This window comes from Besnoitia besnoiti, chromosome XII, assembly GCF_002563875.1.
Source record: "Besnoitia besnoiti strain Bb-Ger1 chromosome XII, whole genome shotgun sequence".
Classification (NCBI taxonomy): domain Eukaryota; phylum Apicomplexa; class Conoidasida; order Eucoccidiorida; family Sarcocystidae; genus Besnoitia; species Besnoitia besnoiti.
In genome coordinates this window covers 1,168,629-1,188,749 of record NC_042367.1, presented here as the reverse complement: position 1 = coordinate 1,188,749, position 20,121 = coordinate 1,168,629, and the positions used below count along the sequence as shown (strand labels likewise).

The 20,121-nt window shown below is 58.0% G+C and overlaps 2 protein-coding genes across 2 annotated transcripts; one reads left to right on the top strand and one right to left on the bottom strand.

Annotated features, from left to right (window-relative positions):
• Positions 1–203: 203 nt before the first annotated feature.
• On the bottom strand, positions 204–9,741 carry BESB_023640 (uncharacterized protein; the record flags this gene model as incomplete). Its single annotated transcript, XM_029361066.1, has 3 exons — positions 204–6,074; positions 6,243–6,436; positions 6,693–9,741. 3 exons carry the CDS (start codon positions 9,739–9,741, stop codon positions 204–206), a joined length of 9,114 nt encoding a protein of 3,037 aa, XP_029215881.1.
• A 5,831-nt stretch (positions 9,742–15,572) lies between these two features.
• Positions 15,573–19,223, top strand: BESB_023630 (uncharacterized protein; the record flags this gene model as incomplete). Its single annotated transcript, XM_029361065.1, has 7 exons — positions 15,573–15,942; positions 16,368–16,589; positions 16,864–17,158; positions 17,581–17,738; positions 18,067–18,184; positions 18,520–18,683; positions 19,033–19,223. The coding sequence occupies 7 exons, from the start codon at positions 15,573–15,575 to the stop codon at positions 19,221–19,223; spliced, it is 1,518 nt and encodes a 505-aa protein (XP_029215880.1).
• Between the last annotated feature and the right edge of the window lie 898 nt (positions 19,224–20,121).

The following is a 20,121-nucleotide window of genomic DNA, read 5'->3' as shown; positions in this document are numbered from 1 at the left end:
AGCCTATACACTCCCAAACTCGAACGCTGCCAGTAGCCCTCTCCCTCGGACAAACAACGGTCATACTTCCCTATGCTCTTCGAATGAAAACTAGTCTGTTCAGAGGCATGAAATCCCACAACGGAGATGTGTCTTTAGAAGAGACTACGGGCGAGAATGGTGTAACACAAAGGGGGACGACGGGAACCTTCTTTGGGTCTGCTCTACGGCTCGAAATCTTCGTCGCTATCGCGTGCCGCTGATCTCTCTTCCACGTCTGACACGGTGGCGTCTCGCACATCTTCTGAATGCTTAACGACGCGGCTTTCCAGCTCATGCTTTTCTGTCCAAGCTCGAGATGCACCCTCTGCAGCGGCGCGTCGCGGTCTCTTGCTCTGCGCGCCCGCCAACGCCACTCTCCCCTGATCTCCAAGCCCTCCTCCCCGACGTGTAGCTTTCACAACCCCTGCCTCCGAAGTCGTGCGGGAGAGCGCGATACGTCTTTTCGTCGCACGCCGAGACGCACTCTCCGCGGACGCAGGATCGCCCCCGTCTGTTTGATCACCGTGGTCGGCTGACATATGTGACTGAACGGATGAACGAGACGAACCAGGCCGCCGCAACTGGCCCGATGCAGCGTCCCTCTCTCTCTCCCCGTGATCGCTGATTTGTCCGCCCGAACTGGGCACGTCTCCCGACCCCCTTCTAGAGCTAACGTGACTGCTCGCGCTACTGCCGTGGCCTGCGGCCCTGCGCGGACCAGCGCCGTCTTCGCCTGCCGCCCCTGACCCTCTAGGGGTTGAAGCAAAATTCCCCGCACTTCCGGCCCCAGGAGCGCTCGTCGCTCCAGCCTTCCTGTAGCGACCTGAGTGGCGGGACGAACTGGCAGACGCTGCAGGCGAACCAACGTCTACTTCGGCAGCAGGAGCCTCGTCGTGTTCACCCTGACCTCTCTCCAAAACAGTCGCCGAGAGACTGTCTGCCGAATCTACTCCTGCGGCGCGCGGCTGCCGAGAGCGTGTGAAGTACGGAGCTGGAGCAGCACCTCCAGGCCCTCCGCTTGCTCCCGCTGGAAGCGAGGCGAGACTCTTTCTTCCACTGCTCGCAGAACTGTCCACCGAAGCCGCAGAGAGCGCCGGCGAGTTGCGCAAGCCAAGCGTGGACTGACCCTCCACCAGAGACGTCGTCGAGCTTCTCCGCGAAGAGCTCGCGACGCTCGATGTCGCGACCCCCCCCGCACGCCTACCCGCTGGAGAACGCCGCCCGCCGGCGGGGCTGGACGAAGCTGCAGCCGAGGCGCCACTGTCGGCCGAGGGCGATGCAACTGAAGGCGAGGACGACGCCAAACCGGATATGCCAGTCCTTCTGCACGCCTTCAAACCGTAGCGCGTCAGGGGCGACGCGAGATCATCTGGATCCCCCTCGACTCCTCGAGAGGCTCTGGCCGCGTCAGCAACTGCTGCCTTCTTGTCCTTCTCTGCGTGGATACTGGAAGGCGACAGCGGCTTCAGCGCTGCATGCGTTGCTCGGACTGGGCTCCTGAGAGTGCCCCCTGTCGAGGGGGAACGAGAGCGCGAACAAGGTGCAGCTGGCGAGGAAGCGACAGAGAGGGACGACTTTTTCCTCTGCGAGCCCGTCGGCGAGACGGCGCCTCCAGCTGGAGAGACAACCCCTGTCTCCGTCGCTGCCGCCGCCCCACGGCTTCTTTCCTCTCGTCGTCTAGCACTTTCGTCATCAACGGACGCTGACGCCGCGGACGACCTTCCGCCATCTGTCGCCTCTTTTTGCGTCCGTTCCGAAGCCTGAACGGGCGGTGACGGATCCCGGCGTCTCGAACGAGGGGCGTCTCGGCCTCCCTGTCTATCTACACTGCCCCTGGAGCTGCTTCCACTTTTGTCAACCTCGTCTTCATTCACGCCAAGCGACCGAGAGCGAGGAGTACTTGACCTACGACTCGGAGCTGCGCTAGAAGTTCCGCTGTGACACCGCCGTACAATAGTCGCTGAACTCGTCCTCTCTCCTCCTGAAGTTGCTCCCCCTTCGTCCTGCACTGTTGAATCCTTCTTCTGGTGTTCTGACCTAAGACGAGATGGCTCCACCGCGTCTTTGCAGCGGACTCCAGTCTCGTGGCTAGGACGCCGGCTGCTTTCGCCGCTCTCGAATGGGCTGCTGCCTTTGCCAACTCGTCCGCGTGAGGACTGGCTCTCTACGCCGCCGTCGGCATCCGTGGGCGACCCCTGGCGTTGGACCTCTTCTTCTCCAGTTGCCTCGAGGTGACCAACGTCGGCGCTCGATCCCGCTCCTGAATAGGGCAAACCCGTCCCCAGGACTATCTTTCCGCGCCTGGCCGTTGTCTCCTCGCACTCCACGCCGTCCTCTGCCTCTTCTGTCCGTTCTAGCCGTCCCGCCCCAGCCCTCGCCTCCTCATCCTGTGCATCGCCTGCGCGTCCGTAGCCCCTCTTGAAAAGGCTAACCAGAGCCGAGGCGCCGTCGCACCTGAGCAGCGATTCCTCCAGCGCGCACAGATCCTCGAGTAGGCGTCCCTTCTCGCCATGCAGGGCGGGGGGCGAGCCGGCCGCTTCTAGCTCCCTTCCTCCTCCCTTAACGCTGCCCTCGGGAGACAGACAGAAGCCCGACGTCTCGCCACTCCTGCTCTCCCTGCCGTCCGCACCCCGCCCTTCACGCAGGCGACCGCCGCCGTCCTGGGCGGAAGGACGCTGGCAAAGAAGTCCTTCTTCTCGGGTATCTTCCCCATCGCGTGGAGACACAAATGAGCGCCTCGAGACGGCGGAACGGTCAAAAAGCGACGAGGCATCTGAGCGGGGCGGTTGCAGCGACGAGGGAGTGTAATGCATCGTCCGGTTCACTGTGACGCAGGGAGGCGAACGAAGCGCCGCCCATACCGCGGTGCCCTCCCCTCCCGCACGCTGAAGCGGTTGTTGCTTCAGGAGAAATCTCGCGACGTCCGAAATTGACAGGCCCGAAGTGCCGACCCTCTCTCCCTCTGCTTTGTCTTCGTCGTCGGTCTTCGCCCCCCCGAGACGAGGCGAGGAAGAAGAACTTACGCTCCCGCCTCGCCACGGGTCTGACGCCAGAAGCGAACCGCCAGACTCCCCCTGTCTCCATCGGTCTGTCTCCTCTTTCTCCGCGCCCGCGGCTTGGGGTCCCCTGCCGATCCCTGCGACGAAACGCATACCGTACGCCTCCAGCCCCCGGGCAGCGGGCCGCAGACTCTGCGCAGGCCTCGCCTCATCCCCGTCCGCGACTCCTTCGCCGCTTCCGCGCCAGCTCTGGCCCATGACGACCCCGCCGGCGGCCGCAGCGGCACGCAGTTGCCACGCCGAGTCCTCATCCTCTTCGTCTTCCCTCTGAAGGAGAAGATGCTCTCGGGCGAGCTCACTTCGGCGGGCTCTGTCATTTGCTAAAAAACGCCATAAACGTTCTTTGATATCTCCAAGAGTCCACAAGCGCCTTGCTGCATTGCTCACCGTTTCCGCGCCATTCGCCGCATCCTCTCCCTGCATTCCCATCACAGCGCCCGCCCCGGCGTTCGCCGTTGTCTCCGCGCCACGTTTTCTCTGCAGCGATGAGTTCAGTGCGCCGTCGCTTTCCTGCCTCTGCCTATCGTCAACTAGACTCTGGTTGCTGGTGGTCCTAGCGGAGCGTCGCCCAGCCGTCCACGCAGCATAGTCCCGAGGAGATTCCCAGCCGATCTTGCCTCGCTTCACAAGCCTGGACTCGTCTTCTCGCCCGTCTGCTCTCTCGGTGCGTTTGTGCGTATGTATGGTAGCCCCGCCGGCGCTCTCTTTAGCTTCCGCCACCGGCTTCTCTTGGCCTGCGATGGTCTGCTCCCTGCGTGTCTGTCGATCTTTCTTTGTTCTGTCCCCGTCCTCTAACTCGTCCTCCTCGGGATACTCCTGCTTTCGTTTGATGCCTTCTCTCCCCGGGGGAACGTCGCTGGAAGTCTCCTCACTTGTCATCGTCCGCGCCAGTTGCTCGCACTTGATCTCCGCAGTCCACCTGTGACTCGTCGCGTCTTTCGCTGCTCCCTGCGAGGCTTGCGCAGTCTCCTCCTTGACGCTGGACGCCGTTCCGCCCTGCTCGTCCTCTTCAGCCGTTTCCCTCCGAGATGCATCCAGTTCTCCCCGTTTCTTCTCAGGCGAGTTTGCGACTGCGACTCCAACTTTCTTTTCCACTTCGGCGGAACTCACTTTCCGGGACGCCGCGCCCGAAGAAATATCCGGCGAAGGAGATAGCTCCAGACAATCCTCCCTCTCCGAGCCAGCGGCCGGCGTTGCCGCGAATGCAGACTGGCCCTGAGAGGCGGCGCTACTTCCAGGGCGCTTCCCGTCGCCGCGCCCCTCTGTTTCCCGCTTCTCATCACTCTTTGCCAGGCGTTCAGCGGCCACGGAAAAGACTGGCTCGAGTGCAGATCTGGAGGGGTGCATGAAGAGCTGGCCCCCGTCTTCAGGCTGCGCGCGATACACTGGAAACTTGAGTTTCCACGACCCCTTTGTGAGAGCAGTGATATCCAACTCGGGCTGCAGATACCGTAGCAGCTGCGTGTGGCCTCGGTAGTACCGGCTGTCCGGGTGGAACCGGAAGCAGCAAAGCACAAACGGCGGATAGTCCAGCCAGTCCTTCGCCCGGTCCTTGGTTCGCGACTCCCAGCGACTGGGATCCGCTAGGCAGGGCGCAGCTGAAAGCGACGAGGAGCTCGGCGTCCCGCCCTGCCCGCCGCGGTGGTCCGAATGATGGGACGCCCCCCCGCTGGCATGGAGAGCGGGGAAGAAGTAATCGGAGCTGAACGTCCGCGTCCTGCCCTTTGCTGTGTAGGCCACCTCGTGGCTCAGAGCCCGGGGAACCACCCACATGAAGGCACTCGCTTGCGAGGAGGCTCGCGGAAGCTTCATTGGCATCGTCTGCCCCGCGGGACCGATAGCGGAGGAAAGCTGGGGAGGCTTGGGTGCCTTGGGCTCTCGCGAATTCGCCAGTTGCTTTGCGCCTAGCTCTTCGGAGAACGCGTTGCTCCCGGTTGCCGTCGACGCGCCTGCGGTAGACAGATCTTCACCCTTCTCAGACGCCGCTTCGTCGCACTTGTCTGGCAAGCTGTCCGCAGGAAGGTGACGTGAAGTGTCTGGCGCCAGTTCGTCAAAATGCGCGTGGAGGTCGTAAGGGAGCTTCAGGATCTGCCTGCCGGCGACTCGGCACACGTCTTCGGTCAACGAGCCGCCAGACAACAGCAGAACGTGGATCTCAACGGGTTTCCGGCCCCGCGGGCAGCGAAGGCCTTCAATCGGGTGAACCAGAGATTCGACAGGCAGTTCACGCTTTTCAGCCTCACGCTCGTTCACCTCACGCATCTCAACAGAGGCCGACGCAGCAGGCGAAGACGGCCGCGTCGTTCGCCCGCCCTCGCCCGTCTCTCCCTCGAACCCGCGCGGACTCTCTCGCCGGTCTCGGGCGGCGCCAGGCTCTTCAGAGCAACTCGTCGCGCTTCGTGTACGAGGCTTGCCCGCCACACTCGGCGGACCAGCGGAGGAGGAGGCAGGTCTGCCAGGCGCCTTGTGACTCTCTCTCGCCGACGACGAGCGGAGCTGCAGTCGGGTGCTGCGCGTCGCTGGCGCCTTGGAAGCGTCCTCCTGTTTCTTCGCGTCTTCGAGCCCAGTCGCGGAGGCTTTCCCCTCGTCCCCTCCCGACCTTCGGCGCTTAGAGCCGGCGGCCGGCGCTTGTGTTTCGCCTTTCTTTTTGCCTGCCAATGGGTTTGCTGAGAAGCGTGCGCTGCCCGTCTGGGCGCCGAGACCCGAGGAGGCGGCGAGGTGCTCCGCGCGGTACTTGGCGCAGCGCCGGCGGCATTCGCGCGCGTCCTCTGTGGAGTAGAAGACCTGATGAACGACGGCATCTACGTAGAAGACCGGTCGACCCGTGGCGCAGGTGGCGGGCGCGGTCGGCGTGATGCTCATGCAGATGCAGGAGCCGGGGTAGAGGTCGCCGGCGGCCTCGGCGAGCGGCGGCCGGAGCCGCCAGAGTTTGTCGTGGGGGCGGGCGACCGGCACAGACGGAGGGACGAAGTCTGTCACGGAGTACTTCATGCTCTGCGAGAAAGGAGACACCACACAGCACGAGGGTCAACCGTCACCCCGTCGTCGGGGGCACGCTGGGTTTAGGGGACCGGGCGCCGGCGGGGCGACGCAGCAGAGAGAAAAGACGGCCGCACGCCAACGTGAACGCGGCGGCGGACAGGCCCAGCTCGACCGCCTCACCTTGTAGTCTTGGTAGCTCGCCTGAACGCGCACGTAGATCTCGCCAGACGCAGGAAGAACTTTGGTGACTTCTCCGTCTCTCCACACGAGCCTGCTCTCCTCGTCGGTCCAACCGAGTCGGCTCTCTCGGCTGCTCACGGAGTTGTCGCCGCGCTCAAGCACCTTCGCGTAGCACGCCACCTGAACTTGCAAGCCTGCGAAAGGCACAAAGGAAAAGTGGCAAGCGAACCAACGGACGAAGCGCATGCAACCCTAGTCAGACTAACCTGAAGCTACACTGCACGTGACGACGGCAAGGCCTCACCAACGCCGACTGGGTCTTCGCAGAAAAAGCAACAACGGTCGGGACCGCAACAGCAAAGGGGGCGAGATGGTGGACGGCAAGTGCAACGCTGTCAACACGCACGGAGAAGAGCGGAGGTGCAGCTCCAAGTGCTACTTCCCACTTACCAGCTGCAAGCCTTTCGGGGAGGACAGTGATTTTTCGGGGCCACATGCGTTTGGCCGCGCTATAGCGAATTTCCTCGAACTGCAGCTCGAGCATCATGCTCCCGGTTCCTCTGTCTCTCCCCGCTGTGCTCTCGGAATGCGTATCCGGTTTCTTCTTGCTGCCCTCGACGGCCGAGATGCTTCCACGTCTCTCGGCCTGCTCCTTCGCTCCCTGATTGCCGCAGGAAACAGACACGGTTTTGTCGAGCGGAACCTTGACAGTTCTCTGCTGGAGCGCCCACCGCCGATCAATAGTTCCGCACACGAAGCGCGGGAAATTTTCTTCGTAGCCCACGACTTGCTGCTCGTCCCCACTTTGGAGCAGGAGGCTGATTTGTTCTTGAAGCTGAGTTTCGCCTTGCGGGGAAGACGACGTCCGCACCGACGAGGCTGTTCGCGACGAAGACGGCGGCCCTGCGCACGGAGGCAAGGAGGACGAGAGTGACGACGAAGCCTCGCTTCTGGTATCAAGTTTGCCCTTGTCGTCCTCAAGGGACGCGTGACCACCCTGTCCTCTGCGGCTTCGGTCAGCCTCACTGCGCGGCGCGGCTGTTTCGGGCCCCGTCCGGCGAGCCTGCGGCACTCCACTTTGCACTGAAGCGTCTACAGCTTCGCCTCGCCACGAGCGAGTCTGCTGGGCATCTTGCTCCTCTGTCCCCAGGCCACTACCTCCGAGCGACGCCCTGTCGACCGCCCCCACCTTCGCGAGGCTGCCGCCAGCCCCGCTGCCGCCGGCCTCATCCAAGGGAGCCTGTGCGACCCCGCCGTCGTTCGCGTCCTCCGCAGAGCCACGCTGACGCCGAGATCCAGAGGACGAGGGCGCAGGCGCATGCGTGCTGGAAACGTCGGTAGCGGAGGCGACGTTGGCGGCCCTTGCAGCCGCCCAGAGGTCCTCCGCCGCTTTCAGTGCGTCTGCTTCACTGTCTCCCTCGGGGCCCCGCGGAAGGCCTGGCAAACTGGTTCGCGGAATTTTAAAGAAATCGAAGCTACCAAGACTTCTACTGGGAGGTGTCGCTCCGCCTTCGTGCCTCTTCTCGTCCGCTCTGTCCTGCGACACCGGCGGCCTCGACGACGCGAGAGGCGCCTTCCCAAACAGGCCTCGCGTATGCGACGACGCTGTGGTCGGCGCACCGGTCCCCAGAGGCCCCGAGCTGCGTAGCGTAGCCGGAAGAGAAGGGGGAACGGAGGAGCTTTGGCTACCTGTGGATGACGCCGGCCTGTCTCCAACTACGGCGTGGCGTACGGATCGCTTCCCCTTGGACGTCGCGACACACTCAAAAGGCCCAGTTTGCGAAGCGCTACTCTGCTGGGCGTGAGAGCCCCGGTAGAAAGGCCCGCGGGCCGCAGCAGCTCGATATCCACCCCGCCCCAGGGCCCCTGCTGCTGTTTCCACTGAAGCCGGGGATGCCGAGAGCTTCCCGGAATGCAGGTCGGCGAGATACACGAGGGAGCGCCAAGCCATGAACTTCGCCGTGGGGGTGAGCAAGCCCAAGCGCGGATCCCCATTGAAAAGAGAGAACAAGAAGGAAATAACTGCGGGGAGTGAGAGAGACAAAGACGAGACAAACTCACGCTCGAGGAACGCAGAGCCTGGCAGCAGCGTGGAGTAGGTCAAGTCTGCTGTCGCAGGAGAGGACTCTAAAAACAAATCCTCGCACGGGCAGGGATCAAATAACGCAGCAACCTCAGCGACTGTGGAGCATGGAGCCGGCGGAACGGCGCGTGCGGCGGGGGCTGCACACGACGACGCGGCAGAGGAGCAGGACAGCGACGAGGAAGAAAAAGACGAAAAGGCAGACTCGCTGTGGTTGCTCATCAACGATGGCAGCCTCTGTGCATCCTCTTCTTGATCCGCTACGCCTCCGCTACACCTCCCATTGTCGTCGCCACATGCAGACGAGGAGGCGAACGCAGGAGCGCATTTCTCGTGAGGCTGGTCGCACCGCCCCACTGGATTGTCTTTCCACGCGCCGTCAGCCCCGTCCTTGGAAGGCGGCGGAAAGGGGGAGAGCCAGAACGTTTTACTGAGAGGGGCGTCGCCTTCGCGCTGGCGCGGATACGGAGAAGAGGGCGGAGACGCGATGATGGAAGGGTGGGTACGAGAAATCCACGTCAGCCCCGCGTGAGAAGAGGAGGAGGACACAACCTCGTTCCCCTGCTCAGGACGCGAGACACAACCGCTTGACGGCCTTGATTCTTCTGTGCGGATATCCCCCGACAGCGCGCCGCCGCGATTCACCGCAGCCGCCGCGGAAGACGCGCACGCGCGGGCAGGAGGGAGAGAGGCTGTCTTCTCCGGCGCGCATCTAGTCGACGCGGCGAAGCACTCGACGGAGTTGCTTGTCGACGACGAGAGAAGAGATGGAGATGACGACGTGGACGTTGGGCACGGAGAGCCACTGAGCCGGTCCTCTGCGCAAGTGCTTCTCTCGAGCGTGCGAGCAGGAAAAGAACTCGGAGACTTTTCCAGCTTTCCGTCCTCTTCTGTCTTAACCCGCGTGGGCGCGGCCGCAGCTGGAGTCGACGATGCGTCCTCTTGGCTGCGGGTGACCCTCGCACTCGCCCCCATGCTTTCGGTCTCCACGTCGCGGAGACAAGAGACTCCGCTCTCCAGTGTGGGCGGTCTGGCGGTCGGAGACGATGAGACGCAAGACAGCAACGCGCCTCCGCCGCAGGCCTCTGAATGGGAGCCGCCGCCGTCGACCCCGGCGGCCGAAGCCGGGACGCGAGGAGACTCTGCAACGGACAGCGCACGTGAGGAGGTAGGCGGCCGCGCAGACGGCATCGCAGCGCTTGCATGGAACTTTCGTCTTTCATCAGCCCAAGACTGGGGACCCGGGCGAGAAGGAGCGGGAGAGGAAAACGAGTCAGGGTTTCCTTCATTTGATTTCACGCAGCTCCTCACAAAGCCGTCCGCGCCTGCCGCGAGGATGCCGCGGACGCGCTGCGGAGGCGTAGAGAACCACTCGAGAGAAGACGCAAGAGTTGGAAGGGTTTCTGACTCTTCCATGTTTCTATGTTTCCGCTCCCAAATGCAGGCCGCACGGGTCCTGCGGCTTGGATAGGGGCCCACAGGGCTGACCACCTCAGGCGGCGTCAAAGAAAAGCGTTTCACAAAGCGCACAATTCTCTGCAATCGACGATACGACCCCCCCCCCTCGGTATGGATGAAAGAAACCCTACAAAGGGGCAGTACGGGGGCGGACACGAAACCACAGCCGCCCCTACTTATAAAACAACCGATTCGACCTCGGGGAAACGCACACGGGGGACAAGATCCTAGCCAGATTGTGTCCCGCCACCGGCTCAATCACTCGAGACGCAGGAAGCTGCAGTCAGATTTCGCCTTGGTGGAACAACTCACTGTTCCGTAGAACATCGCAATCGCTTCATCATAGTCTCCTCAGGCGATGCTGCGCGGCACAAGCATCCTTCTAGATGTCCCATGCAGTAAAGTCATCATCCCGGCCTGGAGAGCCGGAGACAACGGCATTTCGTCACTCGCGAGTGACCTCACTGGCGAGAACAAGGGAGAAGGAAACGGTCACTTGTAGGCACACGCGGCGTCGAACCGCTGACAGGGCCTGGGAGAGCGCGAAAGCGGTGAAAACGGTTAGAAAGACCAAAGCCAGGTCGCCTAAAGAAGCTTCCACGTCGGTGACAGCGGGAGCCCTCGGCACGGCTCTTCATGCGCGTCCTCAGTTACCAAGAAAAAAATCTGCCGACATCGTACAGACTTGATCAGGAAAGGGAGCGCAAGAAAGATACAGGATGGTTGACACCAAGAGACGGAGAGAGACAGAGAGCAGCCGGCGCTCCAGTGAATTTGTGATATCTGCTGGACCACAAAAAAGGGCGAAACTACGTAAGCAAGAAGCGAAGGAAACGTCGTCCGAGTATACAGACAAATCACTAACGCTGCAGGAAGGGCAGCGGTAACAAGCAGGCGCGTAGAGTTGCCACACCAAGTTTAGCGAGATTTCCCAGAGTGAGTTCCAAGGGCTGCAAAGAGGGAGAAAAGACGTTTTTCAGGAGGATCCTTTTTTGCCCGTCGCACAAGCATATTTTTGAAAAGATAGGAAGAAAATCCCAAACGGAAGAAATGAAAATGCACGGCACGAAAACACGAACGAACTCGAAAAGCCTTCTCTCTTATCACCCTGCTGCAGAAGTTCGACCCTGCCGTCTAGGAATGCCGAAAAACGAGATGCAAGCGGAGAGTTACGCGAGATGGAGAAGCAAATTGCTACTTTCCTCCTCCCTAGCAGAGGGGGAAACTCGCTGGGAAGGCTGCCCTCCCTGAAGGACGAAAACAGCGAAAAAGAAAAAGGGAGAAGGTAATAAGATAATGTGCCGTGCTACCCCGCCCCCCTTCGTGTTGTAGCTGGGTGAAGAACTCACGTGTCGCCCAAGAAACATAACGGGCGCAAAAACAACGAGAACCGCGCTCGGCTGGGCTGCTCGAAGGCGAGGGAGTGACACGACATCCGCACGCGCGCCGCCGGAGGGAAGAAGAGAGCACACACCAGTCTTCGCCTCCTCTCTACCGTTTCCCCTGGTGATTTGTGTTACACGAGCGCGAACGCGCGGTTTCTCTGTAGGGGGGCGGGCGACTACTCGCGGCGCAACAGTTCATATGACCCTTCCATTCGTTCCACGACCTCAGTCTGCTTTGATGAAGCCTCCACGAAACGCCAGCACGGCGCAGGCAGCTGCCAGACAACAACGGACCTTGTAAAGCTGGAAAGGGCCGACAGGCGTCACTAAATCATGCTAACCGCTGCTGCCTACTACTGCTACGAGGTCACTACTAGGGTATGGCAACCGGCTGGGGGGAAGAGGCCCGGCGCAGGCGGGCGGTGCCTTCGACGGGTCTTGTGGTGCTACCAACCGCGCAGGCACAGTTTTGCTCCTGGACCTTCAAAGCGGCGAACGAAAAAAGCGGCACTACAGACGGCCAGTTCCATGAACCGCAGGTCGTACGAGAAGTCTCGACATCTCGCAAATTAACCTTTGCTCGAGACCCTATATCGAAGCAAAGAAAAAACGGTCAGGTTAAATACAATCCCTGTGAACGCGAGCGTCGTGCTGGTCAAAGCTGTGGAGGACATCCGTTCCGGTAGTAAGTAGCGACCACACTGAGGAAAATTCTGCAGTCGGCATCGCAAAACTCATCAGGCAAAATCTACGGGACCCTGCCGGGTTCTCGTGAAGAGGCCGGAACAAGGCGTCAACATGAAATTCTCGATGATAGGCAGACATGGACACCACCTGGACTCCTATGTTCCAGCGGGAGACGAAGTGAAAAGACTGCCCTCGACCAAGTGCTGAAGAGAGCAAATGCGTGTGGCACCTAAGAAAAGGACATTTCACTAGGCAGAAACAGCGGTGGATGCACATATTGTGGACAGAAAGCAGGCGTGCATCTTTGACGCAACATGTACGTCGAGCTGCTCCCGATTCCGTGTGGCGGATGAGTGGCCTCGCAAGGTCTGTTTTCGGCAGGCGCCGCATATTTTAATCTAGTACGAGGTGAGATCTGCCACGTTTAGAGGGATCCACGACTAACAAACTTAGGGAGAGTGCTGTTCTGGGTGGCACCGCAGACCGAATTGTTCCGCGTGAGGCGGACGGCGGTAAGTCGCAGGCGATGCGTGCGGGTCTGCCACTTGGACGGCCGCCCAGCTTTTTCAGCACACGTTTCTGTCACCGGTACGTCCCGCTGGTGGTTAGCGGAAAGCGCAGGAAAACGTATGTGACGATGAGTGCCGCCCCGTGCCTCCATGAGCGACCGGGTTTTTTCACCAAGGAAACTAACGGCCGAACAACCGTCGCGATATCTCCGGCCGCAGGCACTTGAAGAAGTGCCACAGACGAAACAGGAAGTACGTTCCAGATAGGGTCACGGGAACTTTTGGTGACTCTCTGCAGCCTTCGCGAATCTTGTACGTCGCTTGAGTGCGTATTCCTCGTCGCAAACGTGTGCGGACGATTTGATTTGTTGCCATAATGACAAATCCGTTGCCGCTGAGGAAGACCGCAATCTGCGTTCAGCACTTTTTCTCGCGATGTCTCGCGATGCCACCGTCATCGTGTCACCATCGGGTTTGCAGAACACATAGGGTAATGTTACTGCAGGAACTCCGGGCCTGCAAACAGCCAGCGCACCATTTTCAACCATGACACGAGCCGTGGAACAAGTTCTGCTGCTTAGTGGTCGGGTGGCTCACCCACGGGAAGCACGTGGTGGCCGTTTCTGTCGGGTCTATAGCTCCAGCTCAGGTTAGTCTTGTGTTCGAGCGAGTGCAGGACAAAATGTTCGGGGTACCCCAGGAGAGGTGAGCAAGGACCTGCCTCCTCAGAAACAGCAAGAAGCCTAGTCTTGCTCCCCATGTTTCCCCTCTCACGCTGCACCAACTGTCCACTATCGCCGCCTTGAAAAGTAAGGTGCCTGCAACTAATTTACAAGGAAGTACGGATGTCCCCTGCCACCTGACTCCATCATCGCGCTGTGGAACTGATATACTACCCCTGAGTGCCGGCACCATAGCCCAGCCGTCGCCTTTACACGGTTGGGCGCGGAGACCTGCCTCTGTTGCGATTTCCCTGGCTTAACAGTGTCACGTGTGAGGTACGGGGCGCAGGAACGGGATACAGCCGTCGTGCCGATGCACAACGGCTCGAAACCCGGACCTCCTTTCTCCCCAGTACCCCCCTGGGAGCCACTACTGGATCCTTTACTCCTTGGTCAGCCGAGACTAGTCCGAGGGATATCCTACAGGCTCTCACTCAGAGATTACCCAATTTAGGCAAGAGACTCAAAAAGCAATAAGCTTCGTTGAGAGAGGGGGCAGATACGTATCTGGTAGTCGACACTGTCACGCCCCCGGTAACTGGCCACGCCAAGAGTAACTTCGACTTTTGTTGTCTTCAGTGATCTTCAGTGACACCGAGATTTGTAGTAAGGAATTGAGTCGAAAGATGTTAACTCTAGCCGCTTCCCGTGAACACCATCAATTCATACTGTCGCCATTTGATGACCGAAACAGGAACACGGAAGAGAACTCCGATGCCGAGTGTCCGCCGGTGGTTGATGCCCACAGTGGCACGTCGCAACGGCGCGGCGGGTGATGAAACGTCATGGTCTCCAACAAATATAATTAAGACGGCATTCTGGTCGTCTTTCTTAAAGAGATTCTCACCTGTGCAGCGGTTTACTTTCCGGATTGGCTGTTTCTTCACTAACATCTCAACTCATAGTCGCTCTCAACTCACAGTCGCCCCCGGCATGGGACACAAGCGAGCGGCGACCGCAGAAAAATGTAGCCTTCTGTCTACGGTGCTCCAGCTGTCACGGCGCATAATTGTCTACTGGCTAGACTGCTTTAAATCTTTGCACCTCCGATTTTCGCTAAATAGAACGGAGAAAAAACCGACTGGTGTAGACACGACGTCCTTTATGAAGGAGTACGTATGGAACAGGACTGGCATGATCACGCGGTAGCTGCGCAGCGAAACTATCAGCGGTCTCTGTCGGTTTGGTTGACACCGAATATCCGCTTCAGACTAATTTATGCGCGCTGTTTTGCCTGTGGTTTTGAGTTGACGGTCATGTTGCTTGGATTCTTCCCACGGGTGCCGTCTGCCTACATATCTGGCGCAAGACGGCTCTGCTTGGAAAGGCCAGAGACAGATAATTTTTTACGTCCGGTATCGAGCAATCGAAACTGTGAGTGGTGAGTGCCTGGTGCCTTGAAATTTGAATCCTAATCTTTTCATGTAGACCCCTGAGAGCCCGGCTCCTTCGCCATCCTGCAGCACGTGCACGGAAACTCTCGGGCGCGGTGCATGCCAGGGTTGGGCACGGCAAACCACCGCAGGCGCGTAGCCGCTGGCACCGGGCGACGTGGGATCGTCCGGAGCGCTATTAGACAAGCACGTCTCAAGGCTCGTCTACAAATTATGGTGTAAATATAGATGTAACTAAATTATTTCCAAAACCATCTGCTGGAGGATCTTTCGTCCCGAAGGCCGCTCGGGATGTTATTCGTGGCAACTCGTCTGCGGAATGCTGGTGGCTAGCCAGGCCTGAGGCATGCGTCGATTCTTGGGCCCACCGAGGAAGTATAGCAAGGAAGGAGCATTTGTTAACCATTCACACGCAGTTATTCCAGGAATTGAGTAGAGGCAGCTGCGTGACAACTTGCTGAAGCAGCATGGAGAATCTCAAGAGAGCTTTCAACAGGGACCCGTCCATGCCCCTCCTCGTCCGCATGCCAGCATCGACGTGCTAGCATCTAGTCTCATCAAGTCCATGTAGTTGCAAGGGCGACCTCAATGTTCTGTTTATGTGCCTGGCGTTTTCCCCCCCCCCCCCCCCCTCCCCCCTCCACATATAACGTCTCGCTGCATAACTATTCATCCCTTCAACTCCTTCACTGTCGTTGTGGGAGTGTCCGGCTGCCACATCGTGTTGAGCTGCTGCCGCTGTCAAAGTGGCAGCCAAACGCCATTCCAGTCACGCATATACCCTCGCTTCCAGCCCTCCTTGATGGGTGGACGTTTTTTCCAAATGCTTTTCACGTTGGAGCTTGCAAGTGCGTGACATCTACTTTTGTGTCAATGTGAAGCACTTCTCCTACGGATGCCTAGGCGGTGCTGACACCTGACGCGGAGAAAGGTCACCTTTATGAGTAAATGACTCACCAGGTCTCCCAGAGGCGCCCCCGAGGTTTCAATCAACACCGGATAAACAGGGAATCTTAATTGAAGTCGAACTGCTCTGACGAGCTTTCTGAAAGCAGTCTCTGGAGGAGCAGTTTCCCGTCCATTGTTGGAATCATGGCGTGGATGCTGAAGGCAGAATATGACTTTCTGATTTCCTCCCTCTCTGAGCGCCTCGACACTGCAAAATGCCGAGGATTTCTTTCGTGCTCTCTGGACATGCGTCTGGTCGACTCGTTCGATCCCGCATTCCTTCATTATGTTGGCTTGGGGAAGACGTACCTTGGAGGGTTCATTGTCAAGCATTTAAACAGAACTGGGCTTGGCCTCCAAAGCAGGTACATGCACCATTCCTTGAGTGCCAGTATTGTTGACGAGTGCAACTTGGCGCACATTGTTCAAGTCCTCCGTATGGAAGAACTTCTGGAAGCACATTCACAATGCCTCTCTGTTAGTGTCGCAGCGTCAATCCTTCTAGCTGTTGTGGGTAAGTGTTCCTCCTGCGCAGTGGCAAGTGCTTCCTTTGCCTGGAAGACAGTACTTCTTTATGAACGGCGGGAAACTGGACGCTTTGTAGCTTCCCTATCTTCCGAGGATACTTGGGTTCTTACGAGCAACCTGCATGAGGCGGCCAATGAGCCGTATTGCCTCCGCGTAGAGGCTGTAGTTCGTTCATTTGTCTTCCAAGATGACCTCAAGCACGTGGCTCGTTTGTTTGAGTGGCGGCAACGGAACCAGCCCAGTCTGGGGAGTGCCTATGGTTTCGTGAGATCCGCTTCAGGAAGAATCGAGGTGGTCATTGAGTCGTGTTGGGGGGTTCAGTAGATGCATTCAAACCCGGAGTATGGAGGGACTTGCGAAAAAGGGGAAGGACAGCGGTGAACGTGTGTCCGCTCTCTCTCTTGTTTTAAGGCGAGCTTGACGCTGTAAAGACAGAGCTGCAGCGCATTTGGAAAGGGAAGCCGGAGTTGGACAGCTTCAAACAAGACAGCGTGCGGTTCCTTACCCACACTCTCCAGTCGCTTGTTGACTTCATCGTCGAATCTGGCCGTGACCGTTTCACGTACATCAAAGAGGCTCTCATCCTGCCGACTGCAACGCCACCTCGGCCCGGCCCCGGTCTGGGATCTTTGCGTGAGTTTATTTTGTAGATACCAGCTCCGATACGTGGATCCTACAGCATAGTTGCCACTCCTTCAGGGTGTCAATGTGGTCTGCTTGCCGGGGCTGAGGGGGTTCACATGCTGTTGTCTCTCCGAGTTACCATCGTACGACTGTCTTTTCAGTGTTGAACGAATGTGCTGCCGAGTGTTTCCTGGCCTGCTAAGCGGAACGCACACACTCGATAATAGCAACTGCCCACTGAACATTTTTTTTTGTGTGTGGACAACTTCGATCACCTCAGGAGCACCGGAATCAGCAGAAATTGCTGCTGATCTCGTCTTGGCAAGGAATCCTTTCGGCTTAGCTGCCCGTTTCGCCCGTGACGATTCGAACGCCGATGACGCGGAGGGCGGGCGGGAGTATCTGGCGTCCCTCTATGCCCTTTACCGACGTGGAGATCAGCAGCTTGAGGTGCTTTTGAATAGTGGGAGCATTTTATCCATTTGGAGACGTCTGCATGCTCTGTTCGATCTGCCCCGAGCCACAGCCCGCGATCTTGTGCGCTGGGCTGTCATTCGTCAGGTTCCTCGTTTGAATCGGTAAGCGGCCCCCGATAATGTCTCAACTGACAGCCCACATATTCGCGTCTCGTTGTGTCTTATTCAGCTGGCATCTTGATGACAGGGGCTTTCTCCTTTTGTGGGTTCTTCCCATATCTTTGACGTAGTGACCACCACATGGAGCGGGGAGTGGTGGATTGTCACACGTCATCCGGGTCAAAGAGCATGGACGACTCATTGTGTAAGTGAGTCACGACGCACTACTACTACCAGGTCGTCCCGCACTGGCTCTCCACGGCATTAATGAGTCATCAAGAACGCGTCACTTTACCACCATCTATTCGCTTGGGTTTTACTGTTGCGCGCGGTGCAGTCATGGCACGGGCCTTTATAGGCGCTGCAACGTATCAGGGCACAGTGAGTCGATCTTGTTCGCGTGTTGTGCTCTTCAAACTCTGCAGGCTTCGTCAGCTCATCTTTACAAGGCTGTTGCAGGTCCTGTGCAACCCATCGCTTCGGGTCGTCGCAGGGAACGAAGTGGCCCCTGATTTGGAGAAGAAGACGGCGAAGAGGGACGCTCTGATTGGATACACTGTCCTATCGGCTTTCGCTGATTCCGGTACAGAGCCAAAGACGTTCTGCTCGCTATTATTTGGGGACGCGCCGCGCAAGGCTGTGGCTGGCTCTCCGGCTCGGTATTTGAGACAGGTCTGGGCATATAATAGCCGTCAAAAAGAGTGAATGCGGCCGTGGGAATTTTCGGTCGCAGGATGACTCACTTTTGGGGGTTGTTTTGTCTTGCAGCGAGGACTACCACTTTGTATGAAGCATGAGAGCAGATTGTTATTCAGGTGTAGCCCGGCGGCCGCAGGGTGTAGGCAAGCGATGCACGGTGTGCCAGTGGACTACAGAAAGCTGGTCTCTGTCTACGTTTCTTGCGAATGCAGGTGTAAGGGTGTGGTGCTACGAGAGCGAATCTCAGAAAATCGACATCCTTAGAGGAGGAGGGGCGGGTGATATCGCAAAGAAGGTCGTATCGATTCTGTGTATTAGGGTGGATCGCGGGTAAGTTCCAGACATACCTTGCGTGGGTTACAGTGGACGTTCTTCTCGATCGCGCACAGCTTATATCACAAGTGTTCTCAGGACGGCATATGAAACGCTAACGGATTCAATTCTGGGGTGGTCCTCGCCCCCAGCTACCAGACTCCCACTGAACCACACACCCCACGTGCGCCAGTATTCTCGACAATTCACGTGTGTGTCTGTAACCACTAATGCGCACATAGGTGTGTTATGTTCCAGTTATTTTCGTCAGTGCACACGGCAATTGACATACCGAGCACCTGTCTGAGTTTCATATACATCCCAGATCTGGTCTGGAGATTTTGTGCACACAGGTTCATTGACCTCCCAATGGGTGACGAGCGCCCTGATGAGGATACGCTGGAAAGGTGGCTCGCACCTCAATGGCAAGACGCTCGACGGGATGGGCACGAATACTCGCGGCTTGACGTGACGGACAGCAACCTCTATCGCCTGGTGCCGAAAAATTACAGTTCGGGTAACGTCAGTTTTTTCATGACGCATTGAGTAATTCACCTGAGTGTCTACGAACACACGACACTTCTCAGCATCTATGCCCCGCACCGGCTGCGCCGTGTTGCATCACGCATAATCCCGTCGACAGCGATTTAGCGTGTCTACATATATCCCCAGAGAATGCGCGACTTCGGATCCACAGGAAGCATGTACCAGATGGTGTATCCTGTTTTTTGGCGCCAGCCTCTGTATGTGCTTCTGCCAGGTGTGTGACACGTGCGGAGGTTGGGGGGCTCAGTATGTGGCATATGCTGGTGATAGACTGACTGATTCAGTGTCTTCGTTCTTGTTGTGTCTGTTGCTTTTTGCAGGTGGTTTTGGCGATCGCCCTTCTGTCACTTCTGTCCCGATTGGAGGACGATCTCTTGCCATTGTGCCTGACTTTGCGCTAAGTGGCGACCACCGTTTCTTCAGGGCGCCTTTGACCACGGCCTTCTTCAACTCTGAAAAGTTCGAGGCGACTGTGGAAGATTTCCTGAAAGCTGATGGCGTAGAGTGCTGATGGAGAGCAGAGCGCAGCACCGTGATAACTCGTCTCGAAAGAATGTGTATTTTATGGTGGAAGCACGGTAAAACAGTTTCCCTAATGGGCGTGTTCGACACACGCGGAAGACACGGACAGGCTGCGATGAAACGGGTTTCCTACGTCAGTGGACCTGCCTTGACAGGGTTTCCCGATGGCAGCTTCACTATACAGCCAGATCCTGCATGACAGTTGGTGTGCGCTCTAGATGAGCTGCAGTCATAAGATGTGACCCTTACTTGTGGTTGGCACGTTTTGTGTCGATTTTACACTGTTGAACCAGAGGTGGCAAAACAGTGTTTTGTCGTATCAGAGCAGAGCGGCATGAAGAGCTCGAATGTCAAAACATGTTTTGTGTTTCACGTCTGGTATATCTTTTGGGAAGTACGGCTCTTGTAAGTGGATCACGCTCTAACGAATTGTTTCATTTTCGGAAACTTTGAATCAATGAAGTTTAATGAATATGAATCAATTTTTACCGCTAACCACCAAGACAGGAGCACTTGGGCAAACCGTCTGGAAAAGGAACGCACCGGCAGCGACTTCGGCACCCTTCGCCTGTGTCTGGGGCAATGCTCCGCGAGCTTGCCTCTCTCAGTGAACACCGGAGTGACCTCATTTGTATCGTTGCCTTAGGAAGCAGCATAATGTAAAGCAATATGTTTTCTCAAGAAGAGCTGTTCTGCGTGAACAGATGAACCTAATTATGATACCGCAACTTTGGAGCAGTGTGTTTGGGGAGTGTTAGCGTGACAGGGCCTCCTGTCGTCGTTGGTTGCGAGCAGTGAGCTCGACAGAAAATTCTCGTTGCCTGCCAAAAGGGTTACCGTTTCAATGATAGCACCGAGTGCCTATCGGACACTGCAAGGTAACCGTA